Here is a 21,065-nt window from a genome sequence, read left to right on the forward strand (position 1 = left end):
GACAGGAGCCAGGCATTCCTGGCCTATCCGTGCTCTCTGGAGAGGACAGACTAGAGGCAGGGACGGCTGTCTCTTGGAGAAGGCTCCCTTGTCTCCCTCCAGCCCAGTCCCTCCATCTCTCTGGGCACCTCCCACTGCAAGCCAGTGCACCAGCCAGCCCAGTCAGAATTGTTACAGCAGCTCTCCTGAGAATTTGCTAGGCTGAGCCTGTTACGTTCATCTTCTCATTTAATTAGCATACCAGCTCTAAAAGTACATCTTACTGTCCTGATATGATAGATGAGGAAGCTGGGGAATTCCCTGCATGACCGCCAGGGCCTAGGGGGCTGGGCCAGGAAGTCACAAGCCACGAGAACAAGCCCAGGTTGCCCCTGTGAGGCCCAGAGAGAGCCCGTGCCCCGATCACACCGGCATGCTGGCTCTGACGCCCTCCCCCCGCTGCCACCCCGGCCCCCTCCGCCTCCCCCTTTTCCTCCAGTCTTTCCTGGCCCGTGGGCAGGTCTGCCCACCTCATGGTCTGAAATTTATCTGGGTAATGAGAACCTGTCTCACCCCCTGATTGTGAATTGAGTGATGGTCTATGCTGCTCCCTCTCTGTGTGGCCAAAAGACTCAACCCAAGGCAAAACCAACCTCTGGTGTAGGTGTCATCTTTTGGAGTAGAGACCCTCCCCCAGGTGCCAGCCGAGCCATCCACTTCCTCCAGCTGACCTCTGTCCTGCTGGCTACAGTTGAGACGGAGTCCTTGGCCTAGGGTCAGGTCAGCGCACGCCTGGTAGGATAGCTTCTGCCAGAGCCAGGGCCAGAAGCGGTGTCACAGATGAAGATGAGGGCCCCAGGAAGCACAGGGAATACCTTTTCTGGTGTAAGCCCCTGAACCCTAGAGTCTCTGAGAAAGAAAGGAACGTGATCTTGGCCCCAAGAGGTCTGGCCAGGGGGCAGCTGACTGACCATACAGGTGTAGGCAGTGAGGCCGGTAGGTGGTAGGACAAAGCTTATATCCAAAACCTGACTGAGCCTACGCTGGGGGCACAAACAAAGCAGAGTCAAGACAAAATTAATCTATGTTTTTAAAAGAATGTGTTAATTCCAATAAGACCCTCAGGGGATTTTGTAGGACTAAGAGTACTGCATCCATTTGGAATGACCTATTTTACAGGAGGGAGTCACACCATTTGTCCTTACCTGAGGTCTTCCTTGATCTGGGCCTCCCACGTGGCACCAAGCACTTTCCCTCACTCCTTGCGCCCCTCAACCTCCCTCCGACCCTCCCCTCCTGGTCTGGAGGCCATTTTTGCCTCCCTGTCTCCTCCATCCTTCCTGCCCCTCTGGCTGACACGCGGGGCCCACCCTGGAGCCCGGAGTCCTCCCATAGCTCAGCCATGTCTTTGGGCCACCCTGCCTTCCCCTCCCCAGTCTGCGCTGAGTCACAACCCCCGGCAGCCCTGCCTTTGACCCCAGGAGGCCTCTCGGGCAAGTGAGGGGCCTCTCAGGCCTGGCAGGGCTGGCCAGATGGAAGCCAGGCTCCGCAGCAATAACCATGGCAACCGGTGGGGGGTGGGAAAAGCTGGCATCGGGAACTCAAGGGCAGCACACAGCTGAGCCAAGAGGGGAAACTGCCCTCCCAAGGCAAAAAGCCCTCCTATTCCATTTCAGAAGGAGTAGAGTGAGATCCAGAGGACTTAAAATACGCACTCAGACACCTACAGTGCTTACTGTGTGGCAGGCACTGTTGTCAGAGTTTACGCGTATTCGTCCATTTAACCCTTACCTGCCATAGAAGGTAAGTACTATTATTGCTAGCTTATTTTTTTGAATGAGGTCCCAGGGCACAGAGAAGTTACAGCAGCTTGTTCAGATCGCACACTGAGAGGTAGGTCAGGGGGGCAGGCGCCTGGCTGGCTCAGTCGGTAGAGTATGTGACTCTTGATCTTGGGGTCACGAGTTTGAGCCCCACGTTGGGGGTAGAGTTTACTTAAAAAGAAAATAGTGGATCAGGACTTTGAGTCCACATTTTGCAGCCAGGACCCTTCCGAGCTGCCCCAGGGAGAGCCGTGGCCCAAGGGAGGGCTGAGCTGGAGTATGATCCTAGGGCTGTAGTAGGCATGTACATCCTTATATCCAGGGTAGGAGGCCTCCATCTTACACTGAGGGTGGGGGCACCACAGTGAGAGACCTGACTGCTCAGGTTACATCGTATCTGGAGGGAATGATGAGATGTGTAGGAGACACGATGTCCTCTGGGGAGGGAGACCACAGAGAATGTGGAAAGGGCCACCCTGGGCTGCAACACTGTCCCCAGGTAAGACCCCTTCTAATTCCCCACCTTGCGGGCACGTAGGGACAATCCCTGGCGTCCCCCTGACCTTGAGGGGAATGCTGAAGGACCTGAAGTCTTGCTGACTCTATCTCAACTGAGCATTGCCCAGGAGAGCACGTGGACTGCCTCTGATACAGCCCCGGGCAGGGCAGATCTGGATCCTGGAGCATTAGCTAAGCCCAGATGCCCTCATGGGAGGACCAGTAGAGGTGTCCTCTGGGCAGGATGGATGTTTATGGGATGTGTAGGATAATGGGTCAGCACCCACCCCCAACCCACATTCTGCCCTTTGGTCTCCTCTCCCATAGTCCTTTGAGTCTCTGCAGGGTGGGCAGGCAGGACGAGGTAGTGTAAGGAGGTGACCTCAAAGTCTCACATCTCACTTGCCCACCAGCTCCTCAGCTGAGCTGGCCAGCTCACTGGTGGCCCCCAGACCCAGTGAAGGTGGCAGGCTGAGGGTCCCTCCCCTCATGATACTCTCTCTTGATTTCCTAGGATCCTCCCACCGCTGGAAGGCCCCCCTACCCAGGTGTCCCCTAGCAGCTCTGAACTTGGTGAGGGCTCCCAGCCCGATTGGCCTGGGGGCAGCCGCTATGACCTGGACGAGATTGATGCCTACTGGCTGGAGCTCATCAACTCGGAGCTCAAGGAGATGGGTAGGTGACCTGCCAGGCTGAGAGTGGGATGGGGGCAGGCCAGGCAGGGTTTTCTTCCAAATGCCAGCATCCTCACCCTCAGAAGGGCAGTGGCCGCGACGAGGCTTTGGCACCGCATGGGTATGAGACAAAGTCCCTACTGCACTACTGATCAGAGAACTTCTTTGATGTCTCTGTGCCTCATGTTCTGTAGCTATCAGGTCGGGGCAACAATAACCTGTCATTTGCAGAGTTCTTGAGGATATTGTTAGTAAGCCTGAGTATTACACGAAGAATAGGTGAACACATAAGTGAAGTTAGGATGACAAATGGGGTGCGGGGTCAGTTAGCAGGGTCCTCCTGGCTGGAGCCCATCAACATGTCCTAGGAAGGTCCCCCACACCCCATACACGCAGCTCAGGCAGTGAATTCCCCGTGCATACAGCTGCATCCCAGAGATCCTATCATGTTATCTGCATGTACACACGTGTGTGGTCATAAGCAGGCCATCTAAAGTCAGAGCCCCGGGACCAGCCCCCAGGGGTCTCTGAGATTGAACGGTCCAGCCCATCCTGTTTCCAGATGATGGCGCTGAGGCCCATGACCGTGGGTGCATTTTCCCAGGTCACACGGTGCGTGAGTGGAGACCGCCCCCGCCATACACCTGTCCTGACAAGCCAGGCTCCTAACACTCTCCCCTGCTGTCCTCGCAGAGAGGCCCGAGCTAGACGAGCTGACACTGGAGCGTGTGCTGGAGGAGCTAGAGACCCTGTGCCACCAGAATATGGTACGGGCCATCGAGACTCAGGAGGGCTTGGGCATCGAGTATGATGAGGACGTCGTCTGTGATGTGTGTCGCTCTCCCGAGGGTGAAGATGGCAATGAGATGGTCTTCTGTGACAAATGCAACGTCTGCGTGCACCAGGTGGGCGGCCCCGCAGCCCCACCCCACCCTCACCTGCTGCCCTGCCAGGCTGCTGCTGGCTGCTGGTCATCCCGGCTATAGGAAGGCCCCAGCCGTGCGGCCACAGGCCCCTGAGAAGCAGGGCAAGGGAGGAGGAAGGGAATGGAGCGAGTGCCCCAGGGCTCAGCGCTGTCCGCCAGACTTGAGTAAATATCCCTTGGGTGGTCTTTCCATCCTTGTCCTGGGGGCTTCCCTCTGAGGCTCCCCGCTGAACACCCTGCTCCCCTGCCCCTCCTCTCCGACCTGAACTTAGAAAGAGGCCACACCATGCCGGGATGGAGAGCAAAGCCTGGAGCCAGGCTGCCTGATTTCAAACTGCGGCAGGGCACAGTTTGAATAAGAATTACTCAATAAGAAACTGGGTAATTTCTTAAGCTCTCTGGGCCTCTATTTCCTCAGCTCTAAATAAAAATAAGTTGTTGGGAGGTTTCACTTACTTCCTAGGAGTTCTTTGCTTAGCACAGTATAGTACAGACTGTAAGTATTTACCACTAATGATCTTATCTACCAGGCATATTGCCTGGCATGCCCCCTTCTCTTGATCTTGGGCCCCAAACCTCCCAGGTTTTGGGCATCACTGGGCGTTGTTTGCAGAGGACTTCACTGGAACCCAGTGGACCCACTCTAGCCCTGACTTTGAGCACACACACAACTTCTTAGCCACTGCTGCTGGAATAGCTTCCGGGGAGCTCAGAGACCATGGACCCCTCATTCATTCATATCCCTTATACCCAGTAGCTCGTAGGTCCATAAGCCTTAGGCATGACTAGGAGGAGCCTCCTTCACAAATCCCTGTGAAAAAAGAAACGCTCAGGCCCTTGTCCTCAAGCAGCATACAAACCCAAATTTGTGTCCAACTTCTGGGAGTTCATGGACACTTCTGAAGTCCAGCACTTATTAGGAACCTCTGGCCAAAGTGACTTCCCTCCCAACAGAGGGCAGAGCTGAGCCCTTCGGCAGAGGACTGGAGTCTTTGCCTTAGAATCCCTGTGGAGGCCTCCTTGCCAGAGCCTGCTCGCAGTGGGGATCTGTAGCTCCTCGCTCGGGCTGGGGCCGGGGCTGTGTGCAGCTGACTCCTGACTGGATGTCGATGGTGACTGCCCTGCTCTCTCCCCAGGCATGCTACGGGATCCTCAAGGTGCCCACGGGCAGCTGGCTGTGCCGGACGTGTGCCCTGGGTGTCCAGCCAAAGTGCCTGCTCTGCCCCAAACGAGGAGGAGCCTTGAAGCCCACCAGAAGCGGGACCAAGTGGGTGCACGTCAGCTGCGCTCTGTGGATTCCTGAGGTGGGCAGATTGAGGCAGGGGGCGGCCCTGGGGAAGTGGGTCTCCATGGAGCCCAGAACTCAGGGAGTAGAGCACTGGGGAAGAAGGTGACAGACCCCCATAAAAAGGGATATCTCACGCGTGGCACCTGAGAAGAACTGGGGCAGCGACGCGCAAAGAGCTGTGCCTGTGGTCTTGGCTAGAACTCAGGTGGTGGTTTCCATGGGTAGGTGGGATTCTGCGCTCCTGGGGGATCCAGGTGGTTAAGTCTGAGAGCTGAGCAGAAGTCAGGCAGCAGAGCAGAGAGGGAAGCATGCTGTGGGTCCTTCCAAATCCAGGCAGTGGTTCCAACCAACGTCAGGCTCCTTGCTTAAAACAAAAATAAGCCATTGACTGAAAAGGAAATCAGGCGTTCAGGCAGAGAGCTAATTAGAAGTGGGTGGTGGGTCTGCTACCATGGCTGTGGCTGGGATGGAGGGGTTGGCCTGGGTCTGAGTCTACGTGGAGGGGGCCCATGGGTAACATGCTAGGCCCACCCCCTGTGAGTTAAGTCACCAGGGCGCTGGGCTCCTGGAAGGTCATCGTGTTCTATTTGAAATAGGAAATGCTGTCGTTCACCAGAGTTTCTGCCCCAGGCCCGCTGTGTGCCCCAACTGGGAACGTGGCCCCCCTCCGATGCCGCCTGTGCCTGCAAGCAAGCCAGGTGGCCCTGTCAGCAGGGGCCCCTCCCTTTCATGGGCTTCCAGTCTGAAGGTTCTTGCAGGGAACCCCCCCCGCCATTGTAGGCTTCTGTGGTCATCATGGTTGCGTTGACAGTGGTTTCTTGCTCCCAGAGCAGCCTCTTGAAAGCTGGGACTACCTCTGGGTGTTCCCTGGACTGGGCACCTCAGAGACAGAACCAGTAAGGACCCTGCCCCACCATGGGGGCCCTTTGGCTTAGGACCTCTGAACAGGAGCCCTTCTTCCATTTTCAGGCATGGGCAGTGGGGAGGCAGATGTATCCTCGGGCTGAGGGGTGGGCTGTGTGCCCAGGAGACTTAAGTATGGTTGTTGGCTCGTCCCCGTAGGAGGGACGGGCAGGGCTGAACAAAGGCACATCCCCACTGGCCAGGCAGGCCCTGGAGGAGAAGAGATGCTGCCTTGGGGCCTTTACTTGCTGCCCAGAAACATAAACTAAATAAACTCATGTTCTAATAAGAACTCCAAAGGTTCTAGTAACGAAGGCGTGAGGTATAGAAGACATGGGGATGCTGCATGTACTCATCTGTGTGTGCGTCTGCATGCATACACACCTAACCCACACACACACTGAGGCCTCGCTGCCTCAAGGCCCACACCACCACGGCATGCGGACACACACACACACAGTTACATGGCCTGATGCACACTCTGTTACACAGTCACAAACAAAACTAGTCACAGGTGAGCGAACACCAACGCACTCACTTCCTGTCAGCTTGGGAGAGTCAGGAAGGTCTTGGGATGCAGGGCCTCTCCCATGGCCCTGTGTGCCCCCTACCTGGTTTCGGCAGACAGCTCCCATTTGGGGGATCCCTAGAAGCGAGCGGGGGAGGAGAGGTCTGACGCAGCTGCTCCCTGTCTCCTGCCCAGGTCAGCATTGGGTGTCCAGAGAAGATGGAGCCCATCACCAAGATCTCGCATATCCCAGCCAGCCGCTGGGCTCTGTCCTGCAACCTCTGCAAGGAGTGCACAGGCACCTGCATCCAGGTACAAGGCCCTTCACCTTGCGGCTGCCCGGGGACTCATGCCAGGCTCAGCCACAGAGAGGGGTGCATCTGGGATGCTGTGGAAAACAGGCAGCTGCCACCCCACTCCCCCTGTCCCCATGGTGCTGCAGACAGAGGCACCGTGGAGGCCTGGTACCGTAGCCAGACTCAGGACCCCCACCGAGGGACATTCTTCCATCCCCAGCCCCTCCAGGCACAGGGTATATGCCCTGGGAGCAAAGGCTCACCGTGCCACCATGCCCTGGCTTTCCCCAAGAGCGACTATCTTTGGGGTTAATAAACACATGGACCTCACTTCTGACATCAGACATAACATGTGGGAGGGGCAGGAAACACTTCTACTCCAGCTGAGCCCATACCGGGCAGGGCTCTAGCAGTCTGTCCACAGCAGTGGTTCCCAGATTCTGGTGTGCGGCAGTAGCACCTGGAGGGCTTGTTAAAACAGATTGCTGGGCCTATCCCCAGAGGTCCTGACTCAGTAGATCTGGAATGGGCTGAGAATTTGCTTTATCAGCAGGTTCCCCGATGATGTGATGCTACTGGTCTTTGGGTTGGGAAGTGGGGGGTCATTCTTTGTCTTCCTCAAGACTTTCAAAATGACTTGTGAGTGCAGTCTAAATGTTGATTAATAGTTGGGTGGGGTATTGCTGAAACATTTATCAGCTGCCCACAGTCATCATCCAAGGCTGGGAGAGAGGAGCCAGCCCTGAGTCGGCCCCAGCTGCCTGGGCAAGAGAAGGAAGGGGGTCCCCTTCCAGCCCCTCTTCCTAGAGGATAGAGGTGGCGCACAACTCCCCATCTTAGATCACGTTGCAGAAGGGAGGCAGTGACCCATCACCAGCCTCTTTTGATGCCTGTTGTTGCAGAGTCATTTTGCCCACACAGTAATGCAGCTTATCCCCAAGGGTTGTCAAAATCTCCTGACTGCTCGTTTTCCCCAGGATGTATATGGTGCTGAGCCCCATTTCCTTTCAGGCTCCCCCACAGTTCCCCCTTCCCACTTACCCAGAGCTCCCTCCATACCCACAGGATGTTGCCAGTCCGTACCATTGTGGGTCGGGTCTCACCAGCAGCCTCGATTCTCGGTGGAACCTCTTCCCTCCTAGCAGGACTCCCCTCATGCCTGACCCTTCCCTCCTTTCCCTCCAGTGTTCCATGCCTTCCTGCGTCACAGCGTTCCACGTCACGTGCGCCTTTGACCATGGCCTGGAAATGCGGACTATCTTAGCAGACAACGACGAGGTCAAGTTCAAGTCGTTCTGCCAGGAGCACAGTGACGGGGGCCCTCGGGGGGAGCCCACTTCCGACCCCGCAGAGCCGACCCCTGCCGGCGAGGACCTGGAGAAGGTGACTGTGCGCAAGCAGCGGCTGCAGCAGCTGGAGGAGGACTTTTACGAGCTGGTGGAGCCGGCCGAGGTGGCCGAGCGGCTGGAGCTGGCCGAGGCGCTGGTTGACTTCATCTACCAGTACTGGAAGCTGAAGAGGAAAGCCAATGCCAACCAGCCACTGCTGACCCCCAAGACCGACGAGGTGGACAACCTAGCCCAGCAGGAGCAGGATGTCCTGTACCGCCGCCTCAAGCTCTTCACACACTTGCGGCAGGACTTGGAGAGGGTGAGTGCCCCCGCCACCGCCTCCGGGCGCCTCTCCGCCTCGCGTGCGCTCTGGCCCGGGGGCTGAGGGCCTCCCGGTCTCTGACAGGGTGGCGGTATCTGATACTGTGCAGAACAGGGAAGCATCTAGCCCTGGGGTCTCCGAGCGCCTCTTGTCCCTACTCTTTTGTGGGCCTGAAGAGTGGGGGGCCCCTGCCAGGGTCCTGAGGCTGGAGGGCATCAGAGCTGGGGCACGACCCAGGCTTCCAGTGTCTACTGGCCTCTCTCCCCATTTGTGGCCTCCGTGGGCCATGCCTGTTCCCAGCACATGAGCTTCTGCTTGGAGTCAGAGGCCGAGGAGGAACTGGGAATCACAGCAAGTTGAATCAACCCAACAAGCGTGTGCTGGGCCAGGGCAGGGAAGACCGGTGTTAAGGGGCGTGGAGGCAATACAGGCGGGCCGGAGTCACAGTGGCCTGTGTGGAGTAGAAGGAGAAAGGTCAGTGGGTGGGCCGTGATGTGTGTGGAGACTGCGGAATGTTTTAAGCAGGGACTGTTCCTCTGTGGCTGCAACTTCCAGACACTCACCCTGGGGAAGGAATCACGGGGCCTACAGTGGATGGGTGACCCAAACCCCCCAGCTGTGTGCTAGGAGACCAAGCCATCTTGGCTTGGTGCAAGAGGGTAGTTCTGGGAGCTGAGTCAGATGAGGAGATGCCATGGCCTTGGGGTGAGCTGTGATGGTTGAGGGATAATGAGAGTTGCTTTCCTGGACCATGGAGGCCCCCCCAAAGCTTCCAGTCCCTCCTACTCGTCCAGAAAAGAGGTGAGGTGGTTCCACCTTCTGTGGGGTATGCCCTCGAACTTGATTCTTCTTTCCCACTGTGTTACCTCTAGCGAAAGTTGGAGGCAACCCAAGGATGAAACGGGATGGTCTCTGAACCGCAGGTGCTGTTCTGGCCTCTCCTCTTCGGGGCATTCAGTCCCAGGGTTCCAGAGCACATGGGATCACGTCATAGTGTCCTCTGTGCATGGCACAGACACCCTTGCCTGCCCTTACCCCAGGCCTTGTTAGGAGGCAACCCTGCGTGGACACGTTCAGGGGGCTTTGTGTGACCTGAGGCAGCTGCTTGGCTTAGGTCCATCTCTGTTGGCAAGTCTGTAAAATGGGTAGAAGAGCTTGGCAGGTGTTGTGCTGTGTTGGGAGGAACAAAAGGTGGAGGCACTGAATCTGGACCCAGCTTGCCCGAACTCCTCTACTCTGAGCCCCGGTCAAGGGGAAATGACCCCACCAGCCTGGGAGGGAGCTTACAGCCTGGCAGCTGGCCTGCCAGTAGGTCAGAAGGGGGAGGTGGAGAGTGGGGACGGCAGATGTCCCTGGCTCCAGCCAGGCCAGAGGGCAAGGCCCATCTACATTGTAGCCATCACTTCCTGGGCAGCCCAGCGTCCTGTCTCGTGGCAGTGGCATCAGGTACGTGAGAACATGGAGTACTTTCAGACACCAGAGCTGCCTCCACAGTTGTCCTCAGGCCACCCTGAGTCTGCACCCTCCAGATCTCCAGCGCAAACACCCTGCTTTTACTCCTGCTCCTTTCCCAAATGATCCCTCAGGTCTGACCTCCCTAGGGTCTGTGCTGGTCTGGCTCCAGCTAGGCAGTGTAGGGAGGCCAGGGGGTGGGGTGACTTATTTAATCATCATCCTGCAAAAAGAGACAAAGTAGTTCCTCCTGGCCTTAATGAGCAGATGAGAAAACTAGGGCTCGGGAAGATGAATGACAGGGAGTCCTAGGGAAATGTGTGTTTTCTAGGGTTTGACTTGAATTTGGACCTGAATGGGGGTGGGGGGGGCAGGGTTTGTCATAAGGAGAGTTGTTGGCTTAACCTCCTGTTCTGTACACTCTCTGAGCAAAAGCATCCCTTCGTCAGTCTCCCCAGCCTCTCGACCTCACTGTCAGCTGGTACAGCTGTAGCAGGGAGCCAAGGGCAAAAGCTAGGATGCAAGCAGGTTCCCAGGCAGCCAGAGCTGCCATGCAGATGCCTCTGGGAAGGGGACAGAGCCCTCCAAAGTCAGGTGTGAACCAGCCCACTCGTCCTCCAGCAGCCCCCGAGCTGGACTGGCGGGCATGAGCCGAGAGCAAGGCGAGGGAGTGCAGTGAGTGCGTGGCCCTGGCAGGCAGAGGAGAGGAGAAGCCAGCCTGACGCCCTCTGGGTCTCGCCTCAGGGCCTTTCACAGCCCTGAGTTGGTGGCTTGCAGGAGGGAGCAGGGCTGAGAGGTCTGCCACAGGGGAGGCTTTCTGCAAAGACCCATGGCTGTTGGTGGCCCGGCCGTGGCCCAGTGCCAATGGCCGAAAGGACCCAGCCTCTGCCTGGGCATCCGGCCAGCTTGGGCCAAATCCATCCGGGAGGCAGGGTCGGGGTTGAGACAGAAGCCTTGGGCAGCCTGGGTTTGCATCCAGTTCCAGCATTTCCCAGCTCTGTGCCTTCTGAGTTTCAGTTTCCTTTCTGTAAAATGGGAATAAGGAGCCAACTGACCTTGGCGTCGCCGCGAAGGTGGGAGTACAGCAACCTCTGCCCTTCGTCATGGTTACTGTTGCTGCTTGGCTCTTAACAACTCTGAGTGGACCGCTTGGAGAGGGGCTCCATGGAGGACTGAGCGCGCAGGCCCAGGGCAAGGCCCTGGGGAGGAATCACAGGGCACCCTCCCTCACTGCCGTGTCCTCCGGGGCCAGGCAGGGGTTTTGCTGAGAGAAGCAGAAGCCAGGGCCAGGCTGCCGCCACTAGCCTCAAGTCCCATTTCATGGTCAGCCTGGAAGATGTGTTTTCCTAAAATTTCAGCCGCAGGCCTTGGCCCCAGCGGGCTGCTCAGGAAGGCACGGCCACCGCCGGCTCCCAGAGTTATTCACAGCTGACACAAAAATTGCAGCGCTGATGAGCAGCCTGCCAACGCCGAGCTGGTGTCCCCTAGCAACCGTGCTGGAGGCTTGGGCTGCGCGGGGCTCGATGCCTGTGGTTCCTCTGGATCTGGTTACCCGGAGTTTACTCAAGAGCATGACCTGGCTGGGGAGGGTGGGAGCAGCTCTCAGACATACACACCCCTCCCTGAGCATAGATCTGTGGGATCACCCCGAGGCCACATTTCTGATTCTCTCCCATGGAGAAGAGCCTGCCCTCCCCCACACTCGCCACCCACCCGCTTCCTTGTCAAGTGGGTCATACCCCATTTCCTCTGTCCTCAGTGCCTGGATTGCGTTCCCGTTGGCCTCCCACCAAAGCCTGCCTTGGCCTCTAGAACTGCAGCCCGTCCACCCCTCTATCTCCCATCTCTAGGACATTGCCAACCCATCCGTGTCCTCACCCCACTGAAACCTGGTCACCACCTCACCCTGCTGCCTCGTCAGTAACCCTGCACCCTCAAATCCCCCTGCTTGCTCACAGCCTCCTGTCTCCCTGCTCCGTTCCCCCTGCTCCCCACCCTTCACTGTCCCGTTTTCTTCAGCCCCACCGCGTGTGGCTTGCTGCCTGAGCCCTTGCCCTTGTGTGAAGGCCATGTACCTAGTAGAGCCTCACCCGGTAGCAATCCCATTGTGCTGAGCAGCAGGTAAGCCCCACCAAGGTTCTTGTCAGCCAGCCTTGTTCTGGGATGTTCGGGGCACCCCAGCCCACTGCCTGTCTGCACCCCTGCGTCAGCTCACTCAGGGCTCCCCCTTCTCAGCCCTCAACCTCACTTCCTGTGCCTCAGACCAGACCCCTCCAACTTCGGGGCCCTAGAGCCCTCTGTATCGGCTCTCTGCCCTTTCTCCCCGTCCCCCTCCCGCCAGCACGCACCCTGCATGAGCGTGGAAGTCATCCTTCCCTTCAGGCCCGCTCAGTCTCCAGGATTCGAGTCTGTGTCTCCTTCTCTCATCTCTGAAAACATATCCTCCCTCCCCATGTTCCTCTAGTCCTGGGACCCTCTACCACCCCCATCCCTATCTCCTTTCCTGTCCTCCCTCGCTGCTTGCTCTTCCTTGCTTCCTACTCTGGCAAGGCTCCTGCCACCACCATATTCCAGAACCGTCCACCAGGGCCACCAACAGCTTCCATCTCCCTACGTCTAGTGGCCACTTCTCCATCTTCATCCTCTAGCTTTCTCAGCCATGGTGGCCACTGTCAAACATACCTTTGGTCTTTTTTTTTTTTTTTAAAGATTTTATTTATTTACTTCAGAGAGAGAGAGAATGAGAGATAGAGAGCACGAGAGGGAAGAGGGTCAGAGGGAGAAGCAGACTCCCTGCTGAGCAGGAAGCCCAATGTGGGACTCGATCCCGGGACTCCAGGATCATGACCTGAGCCGAAGGCAGTCGCTTAACCAACTGAGCCACCCAGGTGCCCCAAACATACCTTTGGTCTTAAAATATGTTTCTTGTGGACACTGACCACATCCTCCCTTAGTACCCCAGTTCTCCCGCTCCCTCTGTGAGTACTCCTTGGCCCCAGGGTCATCAGTTCAGCACACTTGGGCTGACCTCTCAGTACTCTGCTCCACGGCTCTGCTCCCCATCAGGAGGCTGGTCCAGCCCACATCTCCCTTCTGAGCTCCAGTATCTCATGCCCAGCACACCCAGGTCCAAGCCTGCTCCCCTCACAACCTCCCTAGTCTGCACAGAAGCCTCAACACTAGTCCAGTCTAGCTCAAGATAACTAGCTGGGAGCCCAACCTGCCCCTCTGCTCTCCTCACCCCCATTCAGATTCACGCTGTAAAACTTACTGATACCAGAACAACGTCATCAAAACAGAAAGTCTGCTTTTGTGACCAATCCCCAGTTTGGGGGGACTTTGCTACTTGATTCATTTTTTTTCACTCCCAATTTTTTTTTTAAAGATTTTTATTTATTTATTTATTTAAGAGAGAGAACAGGTAGTGGGGGCAAGGGCAGAGGGAGAACAGACTCCCCGCTGAGCAGGGAGCCTCACATGGGGCTCGATCCCAGGACCCTGGGATCATGACCTGAGCTGAAGGCAGATGCTTAACCAGCTGAGCCACCCAGGTGCCCCGCCCTCCGATTTTTTTTAAGAGAACTTTTTATGTTTATAATCAGAAAAAAACAATAACGACAGCATAAGAAACCTGATAGGCTGGATGAGTTTCTACGGTGGTATCAATATTCGGTCCCCAAAAGCCGTCACAGAAGAGGAATGCTACAACATTTAGAAACACGTGACTATGGAACCAACAGTCTTTTTTTTTTTGAACCAACAGTCTTGAGAGAAATTAGAGAATTAGTTGATGATTCCAGGGTGACGGGGGGAGCATGGGGTGACATCCTGACCAGTGTACCAACCACAGTATGTTGGCATTGTTGGGATTCTCAAAGGAAGAAGCATTCCTGTCTTCCATAGCAAGAGCCTCCGATACCACCCATTGTGTAGTGTACCTTATCAGGAGAAAAATTGAGCATTTACCTGCAGTATATTGTATTTTTCATCTCGCGTTCATATCTGTCACTGCATATTATGAAACAGACAATCAGAATTTCTAACAGGATCAAAAAATAAGCCAGTAGAGGGGTGCCTGGCTGGCTCAGTCGGTAGAGCATGTGACTCTTGATCTCGGGGTTGTGAGTTCGAGCCCCACGTTGGGGGTGGAGGTCACTTAAAAATAAAATCTTAAGATAAAACTACATACACGCACCGGTAGATATCGTAATGTCTTTTTCCTATACTGCGATGAACTAACTCAGTAGCCTATGCAACTCACTTTGGAGACCCCTGGCCGAGAGCAGTAATTCTCAGATTAAATGTATATTTGAGGACCCAACCCCCAGAGACTTTGCTGTTCTCCCAAGCCTGGGAATCTGTGTAGGTCTTTTGTTGGTTGGTTTTAAAGTAGGCTCCACACCCAGCACGGAGCCTGACGCGGGGCTTGAACTCACGACCCTGAGACCAACACCTGAGCTGAGATCAAGCTGGGGCCCTTGGGATCCACGGCTCGCCGCTGGGAGTCTGTGGGGTTTTGTTTGTTTTTAAAGATTTTATTTATCCACTTGACAGAGAGAGAGAGACAGCACAAGCAGGGAGAGCGGCAGGCAGAGAGAGAGAGAGAGAGAGAGAGAGAGAGAGAGGGAGAAGCAGGCTCCCAGCTGAGCAGGGAGCCTGACATGGGGCTCAATTGCAGGACCCCGGGATCACGACCTGAGCTGAAGGTAGATGCTTAACCGACTGAGCCACCCAGGCGCCCTGGGAATCCGTGGTTTTAACCAGCTACCCAAGGGATCTTGATGCCAGTAATTCATTTGGGTTTGCCTTTTTGTAAAGTTTCAGATAAAAGACCAAAAAAAGTCTGTATTTTAATAGGAAGTGATTAAGTATTGGTTTCTTCGAGAGGGACATTTGCAACCCTGAGCCTCAGGTCATCTTTCGAGGTTAGTGTTAAGAGTTAAGTCTGAGAATGACATGTTTGGGAAATTTTTTTAAAAGCCAGACCTCGACTGATCTGTTTTTCAGGCTGGACCGTGTTGACTGGTTTGCTTTGAGGCCTCCAGGGTATCCCTGAATCTGTCTACCTCTCTTCATCCCAGCCATCCCTGTGTACACGAGGCCACGTGACTGCCAGGAGGGAAGCGGACTAGGGTGCAGGGAGAATAACGTCGGGCCGCTTAGATGCAGTGGACAGGGAAGGCCTTTGGGAGGTGACACTTGAGCCAAGACCTAAAGGACAAGGTCCAGCCTTGGGAAGAGCTTTAAATATATACCAAGGCCCCAAGGCAGACATAGGTTGGACACAGGACAGGACTGGAGGGCAGAGTAGCCGGAGCCTGGAGGGCTGTGAGACACGGGCTGTGAGGTGCCAGTGGGAGGTCAGATTGGGCAAGGCTTTGGACTTGGCTCTGATCTTTTTTTTTTTTTTTAAGTGTCATAGGAAGGAAGCTGTGTTCGTTTCCTAGACCTTCTGTAACAAAGCATTATAAACTCCAAGTCTTAAACAACAGAAAAGTGTTTTCTTACAGTGCTAGAGGCTACAAATCCAGGATCAAGGTGTTGGCAAGGTTGATTCTGTCTGAAGGCTCTGAGGGAGTGTCTGTTCCAGGCCTCTCTTCTGGCTTCTGATTCGCAGCAATGCTTAACATTTCTTGACTTGTAGACCCCTGATGCCATCTCTGCCTCTGTTGTCATGTGGCATTCTTCCTATATGTCTTCACGTGGCCTTTTATAGGGATACCAGTCATTGGATTTGGGCTCATTCATATCTGGTATGACCTCATCTTAACTGATTATATCTGAGGTTCCATGTGGACGTGCAATTTGGTGGGGGGCACTGTTCATCCCAGTAGGGAAAGCAGCAGAGGTGTTAAGGGCAGGGGGATTTACATTTCAAGAAGACTGTCTGAGATAGCAGAGGGGTCAGGATGCCTGCCTGTCTGGGTGGAGCCGATGTGACTAGAAGTGGAGGGAGCTGGTAGGAACGATGTACGTTCAGCAGGGACTGATGGGGCATGCTGAGGGACTGGCTCTGGAGGCGAGTGAGGAGGAGCTCGGTCCTGAAGGGTGACTCCAGGGTCTCAGCACTTACACCCCATCCTGCCCCTCCCCCAGCAAAATCCCTCCCCAGATCGCCTCGGCCTGGCTCAGTCAGGCCAAGCCTGGCACACAAGCCACAAGGCCTCGCTCTGCCTCTCCCACTCGGCCTGGCTGCCCCTCTGTGCAGGAAGCCTTCTCACCACCCCAAGTGTGGGTCAGGGCTGCCTGGTCCTGCATCCCTCTGCCCTGCTACGCAAGAAGCCCTCAGAAGAAAGGGATCTCCCCGATGGCACCGCATGCCACTGAACCCAGGGCCCAACACCACATGAGTTCCCAGAGCCACAGCTGGTGTTCAGGGATGTGTGGTTGCGAGGAGGTCCTGAGGAAGTCCAGGATTTGAGAGGAAGCAAGGGCTCTTAGGCTGGGCCAGGCAGCTGCCCCTTAGGGAGGTGTGGGCCTCGGATGGCCTGTGTCCATGGTCTAGGCTGGTGCACACGGGAGTGTGGTGTGTGCTTAGAGTTCCTGCAGAGCCTGGCATTCTGAGATCCCTTTGACTACTAGGCTCAGGAAGGAAGGGGAGGATGCCCATGTCTGCAGAGAGGTGTGATCACAGCTACCCCCCAGGTCAGGAAAAAGGGAGGTCATGACAATAGGCAGGGGCTTTGGAACCCATTGGTCTCCCCTAGGCAGCTTAAGGACATGAAGCCTGAACTCGGCTTTGAAGGCAGAACCCAGCTGCAGACAGGGACTAGCCTGGTGGGACCCAGATTTCCAGCTCACAGCTTCTGGCCAGCTGTCCCTGCTTTGAGGCTCCAGCCTGAGCTGAAGACGATGCCAGAACAAGGAAATGTCTTGAGGGGGGAGGCCTGGTCTTGGCCCCAGAAGTGTGCTGCATCCTGAGAGCAGCGGTGAAGGGATGGCTGGGGAAAGGTGCAAGGGGGACAGGGAGAACGTGGCCCGGGTTTCAGGTGCTTCTGGAAGAGCGACAGAGTGGGTCTGTGTCCCCATGAGCTAAGCAAGCTGTCTCCCAGGCACTAGACACTCTTCCTAGCTGACCGAAAGGAGTCAGGGAGGCCCCTGCCCTTCCCCCTGCGGACTTCTGTCTCCTATAGGGACATAGCCATGTGGACTAGGGGCCTTGGCCAGAGTAGGTGTGGGCTTGGCTCGGGTCCTAGTGCAGCAAGTGGACAGGGCTCGGCCCTAGCAGGACCCGGCTGGGTCAGAAGCTGTTTTGTTGGAGGCCTCCCTGTTCTGTGTCCCATGGCCATTTGTGTCTCAGGACAGGAGTTGGGTTTGCCATGGTGCTTATGGCTGAGGAATGTCTTTGAAAAAGAGACCTTGGACAGGAGGCAGAGGGATGGACTTGGTGACCTTGCCAGGCCCCAGTGACCTGGGGGCACTGTGTATGTAGGGGAGGGCAGCCACACTGTTAGGGCCTGGAGGGGCAGCATGGCAGACTGGGCCCGGCAGTGAAGGCCAAGAGGAGGCGGGTGGAGTCACCAGCCTGAGCTCACCAGACGCTCTCCCTGCCCACTCTGGTTCAGTGGGGGCTGCAGGATCAAGGCTGTGCTTGGCCTGTGTTTTGGACCGGAGAACTGTGGCTCTGGGCTGAGGACTCACTTGGGTGGGGCTTGGGAATTGATTCCCAGATGTCCTTGGCAGGTTAGGCAGTGGTGGCCCCCCGGAGCTGGGAGGTCAGGGGGTGACCGCCCATGAATAAAGTGGAATACCTCTCCTTCGTCTCCTCAGGTTAGAAATCTGTGCTACATGGTGACAAGGCGCGAGAGAACGAAGCACGCCATCTGCAAACTGCAGGAGCAGATATTCCACCTGCAGATGAAACTGATTGAACAGGACCTGTGTCGAGGTAGGCACCTTCCCTGTGCATCACCAGCCCCCGCTCAGTGTGCATGCTGTCAAGGGGCCGGGGCCCAAGGAGGGGGTGTGTTTAGGGCCTGGTGAGGGCATGTGCACGGAGCCAGGGGCCACTGGCCGGTACACGGACCCTTCGTAACCCACTAGTAGACCAAGATGGGATTCCCGGGGCCCTAGTTGTGTGTTGGCTGACAAGGAGCCAGGGATAGGAATGTGGGCATCGGGCCTGTCCTGAGGGAGCTTTCTGGTCCACTGGGAACACCTACGTAGTTGCAGGGCCATCGTGGTTCAGGAGTGGATGGTATGGGAACAGTGGCTCTAGGCTGGTGTTGGGGCGGGAAGGGCCGGAAGCTGGTGAGCTTCCCAGAACCCATGTGCCTCCATGTGGATCCTGAACCAGGCAGCTGCCCCAGAGAGGGAAGAGGACCTGTGTGTTCTTTCCCTCTGACCTCAACTGAGAATTTAGATGCTGTACCAGCAGCTTTTTTCTCTGTTTTCTTAAACTCTTGATGTCACATGCACTTAACAGATCTGGATATCAAGGGCAAAGAAGCTTCAACATGGCTCTTGTCTGTTGCTTGTGTGGATACTGCCCAACACCAGGCCCTTCCCAGAGTGGGTGCATGTTAAGGAGGGCACTGCTTCACTCAAAAAATGGCGCTCTTGTGTTGGGTGACACGTAGCTGGATGGAGAGAGATTTTGAGCCAGGAGCTGCCACAGCCAGTTCAGCCTCCAGGTCAGGCTGGGGCTGGAGTGGAGAGGAACTGGAGCTGCTGGGCCACCCCCAGAACGAAGGACTGAGCGGCTGGGATCACGACCTACTCTGTCCTAAGAAACCAGCCCTACCCAATACAGGTGTTGGTTCAGGCCGGGTCGTGTCCACGCAGAGGTCAGAGCTTACCATGCCTCCCCATGACTGGCAGCTTCCTGGCCACCCGAGCGTTCCAGGCTCCCTCTTATTTGTTGGTTTTTGCAGCAAGCATTAACAGTGTAGACAGCATGCCAGGCTCTGTGCCGGGCACCACGGGGCACACTGCCATGGACTGAATGGATAGAGTTCCTGTCCTTGTGGAGCTCACCATCTGGAACGATGAAGGAGAGGGTGCCCAAGGGGCTGTGGTCAGCACCAGTGCAGGGACAGAGTATCAGAGATGGCTTTGCAGCAGTGGTGATTCTGGAAACACATCGGGCTCCCTGGGACCTCACTGTGGCCGCACGTCCGGCTGCAGGAGAGCCCCACCATCAGGGCGACAGAAAGTGGCAAGGCGTGTAGTAGTCTCAGGTACAGGATTCCAGAAACCTGGTCAAGAGCCAGGGCCCGATCCCCATGTGGAGCATGGGGACTTTTGCAGCTCTTCAACCTAAGTGGCAGCAACAGGCAGCCCTTTGTTCAGAGCAGGCCATTTGGAGGGGGGACTGGTTTGCCTGTGCTGAGCCCTCGGGGTTGTGACATTCGGCCCCTGGGACAGGACGTGGCCACCAGCAGATTGTCGAGGTCTGTGTGGCCACAGGGCTGGAGAAGGCTTCCCATGGCAGTGACATTTATGCTGTGAGCTAAACCAGGTCGGGGGCAGGACAGTTCGGAATCCTAGAAGCCAGAGCCTGTCTTTTTAGAGAAACTGGAAGGAGGCTGGCCTAGCAGCCAGTGGGGCGAAAGGAGGTTGTCTCAAATGAGGTTTGGGGGTTGATGGGGTCGGACACGCAAGGTTTTATGGCCTCAAAGAGCTCAGACTTTCCTGAGGGCAGCGGGGGAAACTTCGAAGTGTCCCTCCGAAGTATGTGGGCACAGGTCCCACGTCAGAGATGAGGCTCCTGAGGCCCGGCCTGAGGTTGCGCCGGGGATTAGCGGCAGAGCCGGGGCGACTGCATATCCCTCAGCCTTCTCGTAAAGCTTTGTCTGGGAAGCACGCCAGCCTCTGGCTGAAAAGCTAGGAGATTTCTGGCAGCTGGGCCTCTCCCTGCAGATGTCCTCCCCTGCTCCAGCGTTCTCGGGGGCTCCCTAGACCTGTATGGTCAGGGACCAAAAGGGTATGAGGGCCCGGTATGCACCCCAAGTCTGCCGTCTACGGCGTGACCTCAAGAACAGATCAGGAGACCAGGCAGGAGACTTGCTCAAGGGCCTGACTGGAACCCATGTCTCTCGACTCCTCAGGGTGTTCTCCACCTCCTCCTGCCTGGCTCCTCAGCCTGGCATGGAAGGCCCTGTGCTGGCCACTCACCTCCGCCACCCTCCCCACCCACCAGGATTCCCTCCATATCTATAGGCATGTAGCTCAGCCTGCATTCCAGGTCCTACAGGGTGTCCTTCACCCTCTTCGTGGCCCTCTGCCCTCCCCAAGCCACTCAAGGGCAGCAGTAGACAGTGACCCCCCCCTTCCCCACCAGCTGTCCCTGACTCACAGGAGCCCCAGTTACCCAGCCGCCCGTGGCTCTGAGCCTGGGGCCCGTCAGCAGGGCAAGGTGACCTGGAAGGTGAGGTGCAGGTGAGCGAGGACTCTTAGGCTGGTCGGCAGTGATCTTGGTTTTGGCTGAGCCGCTCGGCGTAACCACCTCCCTCCTGCTCTCTCTTCCCTGGCACAGAGGGGTCTGGGAGGAGAGCAAAGGGCAAGAAGAGCGACTCAACAAGGAAAGGCCGCGAGGGCCCGAAGGGCAGCCCCGAGAAGAAGGAGAAAGTGAAGGCGGGGCCCGACTCAGTCCTGGGGCAGCTGGGTGAGTGAGTGGCCACACTGACCTGGCAGACATGGCCAGGATCACACCATCGCTCCATTTGCCGCCCCCAACCTAAGGCCAGCAGGGTCTATACCAGTACCTCCATTGCACAGAGTAGGAAGCCCAAAGGGCTAAGCAAGCCCTTCCATGCCCAGGTGCTCACACCTTTTAGCCATAAAGGAAACAAGGTAGGGTCTCAGAGTCCTCTCTGCATCCCAAGAAATTCCCCTTGTCTAGACCTGGAGACTGGGCCAGGGGCTCAGGAGCCTGCACGCACATTCCCCTAGCCAGAGTCCTGGATGCCAGATTTTTCTGGAGGCCCTCAAGGGACCTGTAGGCCATCTAGGCCCTTCCAGAAGGAAGCCCTCTGCTGGGAGATAAGGGTCTGCCGGAATTCTCCGTCCTGGTCCCGCCCTGCTGGAATTTCTCCAGCGAGCCCTCCCTTCAGCACCAGGGAGCC

At 56.5% G+C, this 21,065-nt stretch overlaps 1 protein-coding gene across 9 annotated transcripts in view; it reads left to right on the top strand.

Moving 5' to 3' along the window:
* The window catches only part of JADE2 (jade family PHD finger 2), a 51,965-nt gene that overhangs the window by 25,343 nt on the left and 5,557 nt on the right, over window positions 1-21,065 (top strand). For 8 of the 9 annotated variants that reach the window (XM_028103744.2, XM_028103749.2, XM_028103747.2 and 5 more), the window contains 7 exons: window positions 2,815-2,975; window positions 3,668-3,879; window positions 5,036-5,203; window positions 6,794-6,910; window positions 8,080-8,544; window positions 17,770-17,887; window positions 20,477-20,605. In XM_028103744.2, coding sequence (XP_027959545.1) covers window positions 2,815-2,975; window positions 3,668-3,879; window positions 5,036-5,203; window positions 6,794-6,910; window positions 8,080-8,544; window positions 17,770-17,887; window positions 20,477-20,605 — 1,370 coding nt within the window. The remainder of the gene's footprint in view (window positions 1-2,814; window positions 2,976-3,667; window positions 3,880-5,035; window positions 5,204-6,793; window positions 6,911-8,079; window positions 8,545-17,769; window positions 17,888-20,476; window positions 20,606-21,065) is intronic. The other variant, XM_028103750.2, reaches the window with a different exon arrangement.

This window comes from Eumetopias jubatus, unplaced genomic scaffold (assembly GCF_037043125.1).
Source record: "Eumetopias jubatus isolate StellerSeaLion01/CBP00866 unplaced genomic scaffold, mEumJub1_p1.0 scaffold_5, whole genome shotgun sequence".
In the NCBI taxonomy this organism is placed as follows: Eukaryota; Metazoa; Chordata; class Mammalia; order Carnivora; family Otariidae; genus Eumetopias; species Eumetopias jubatus.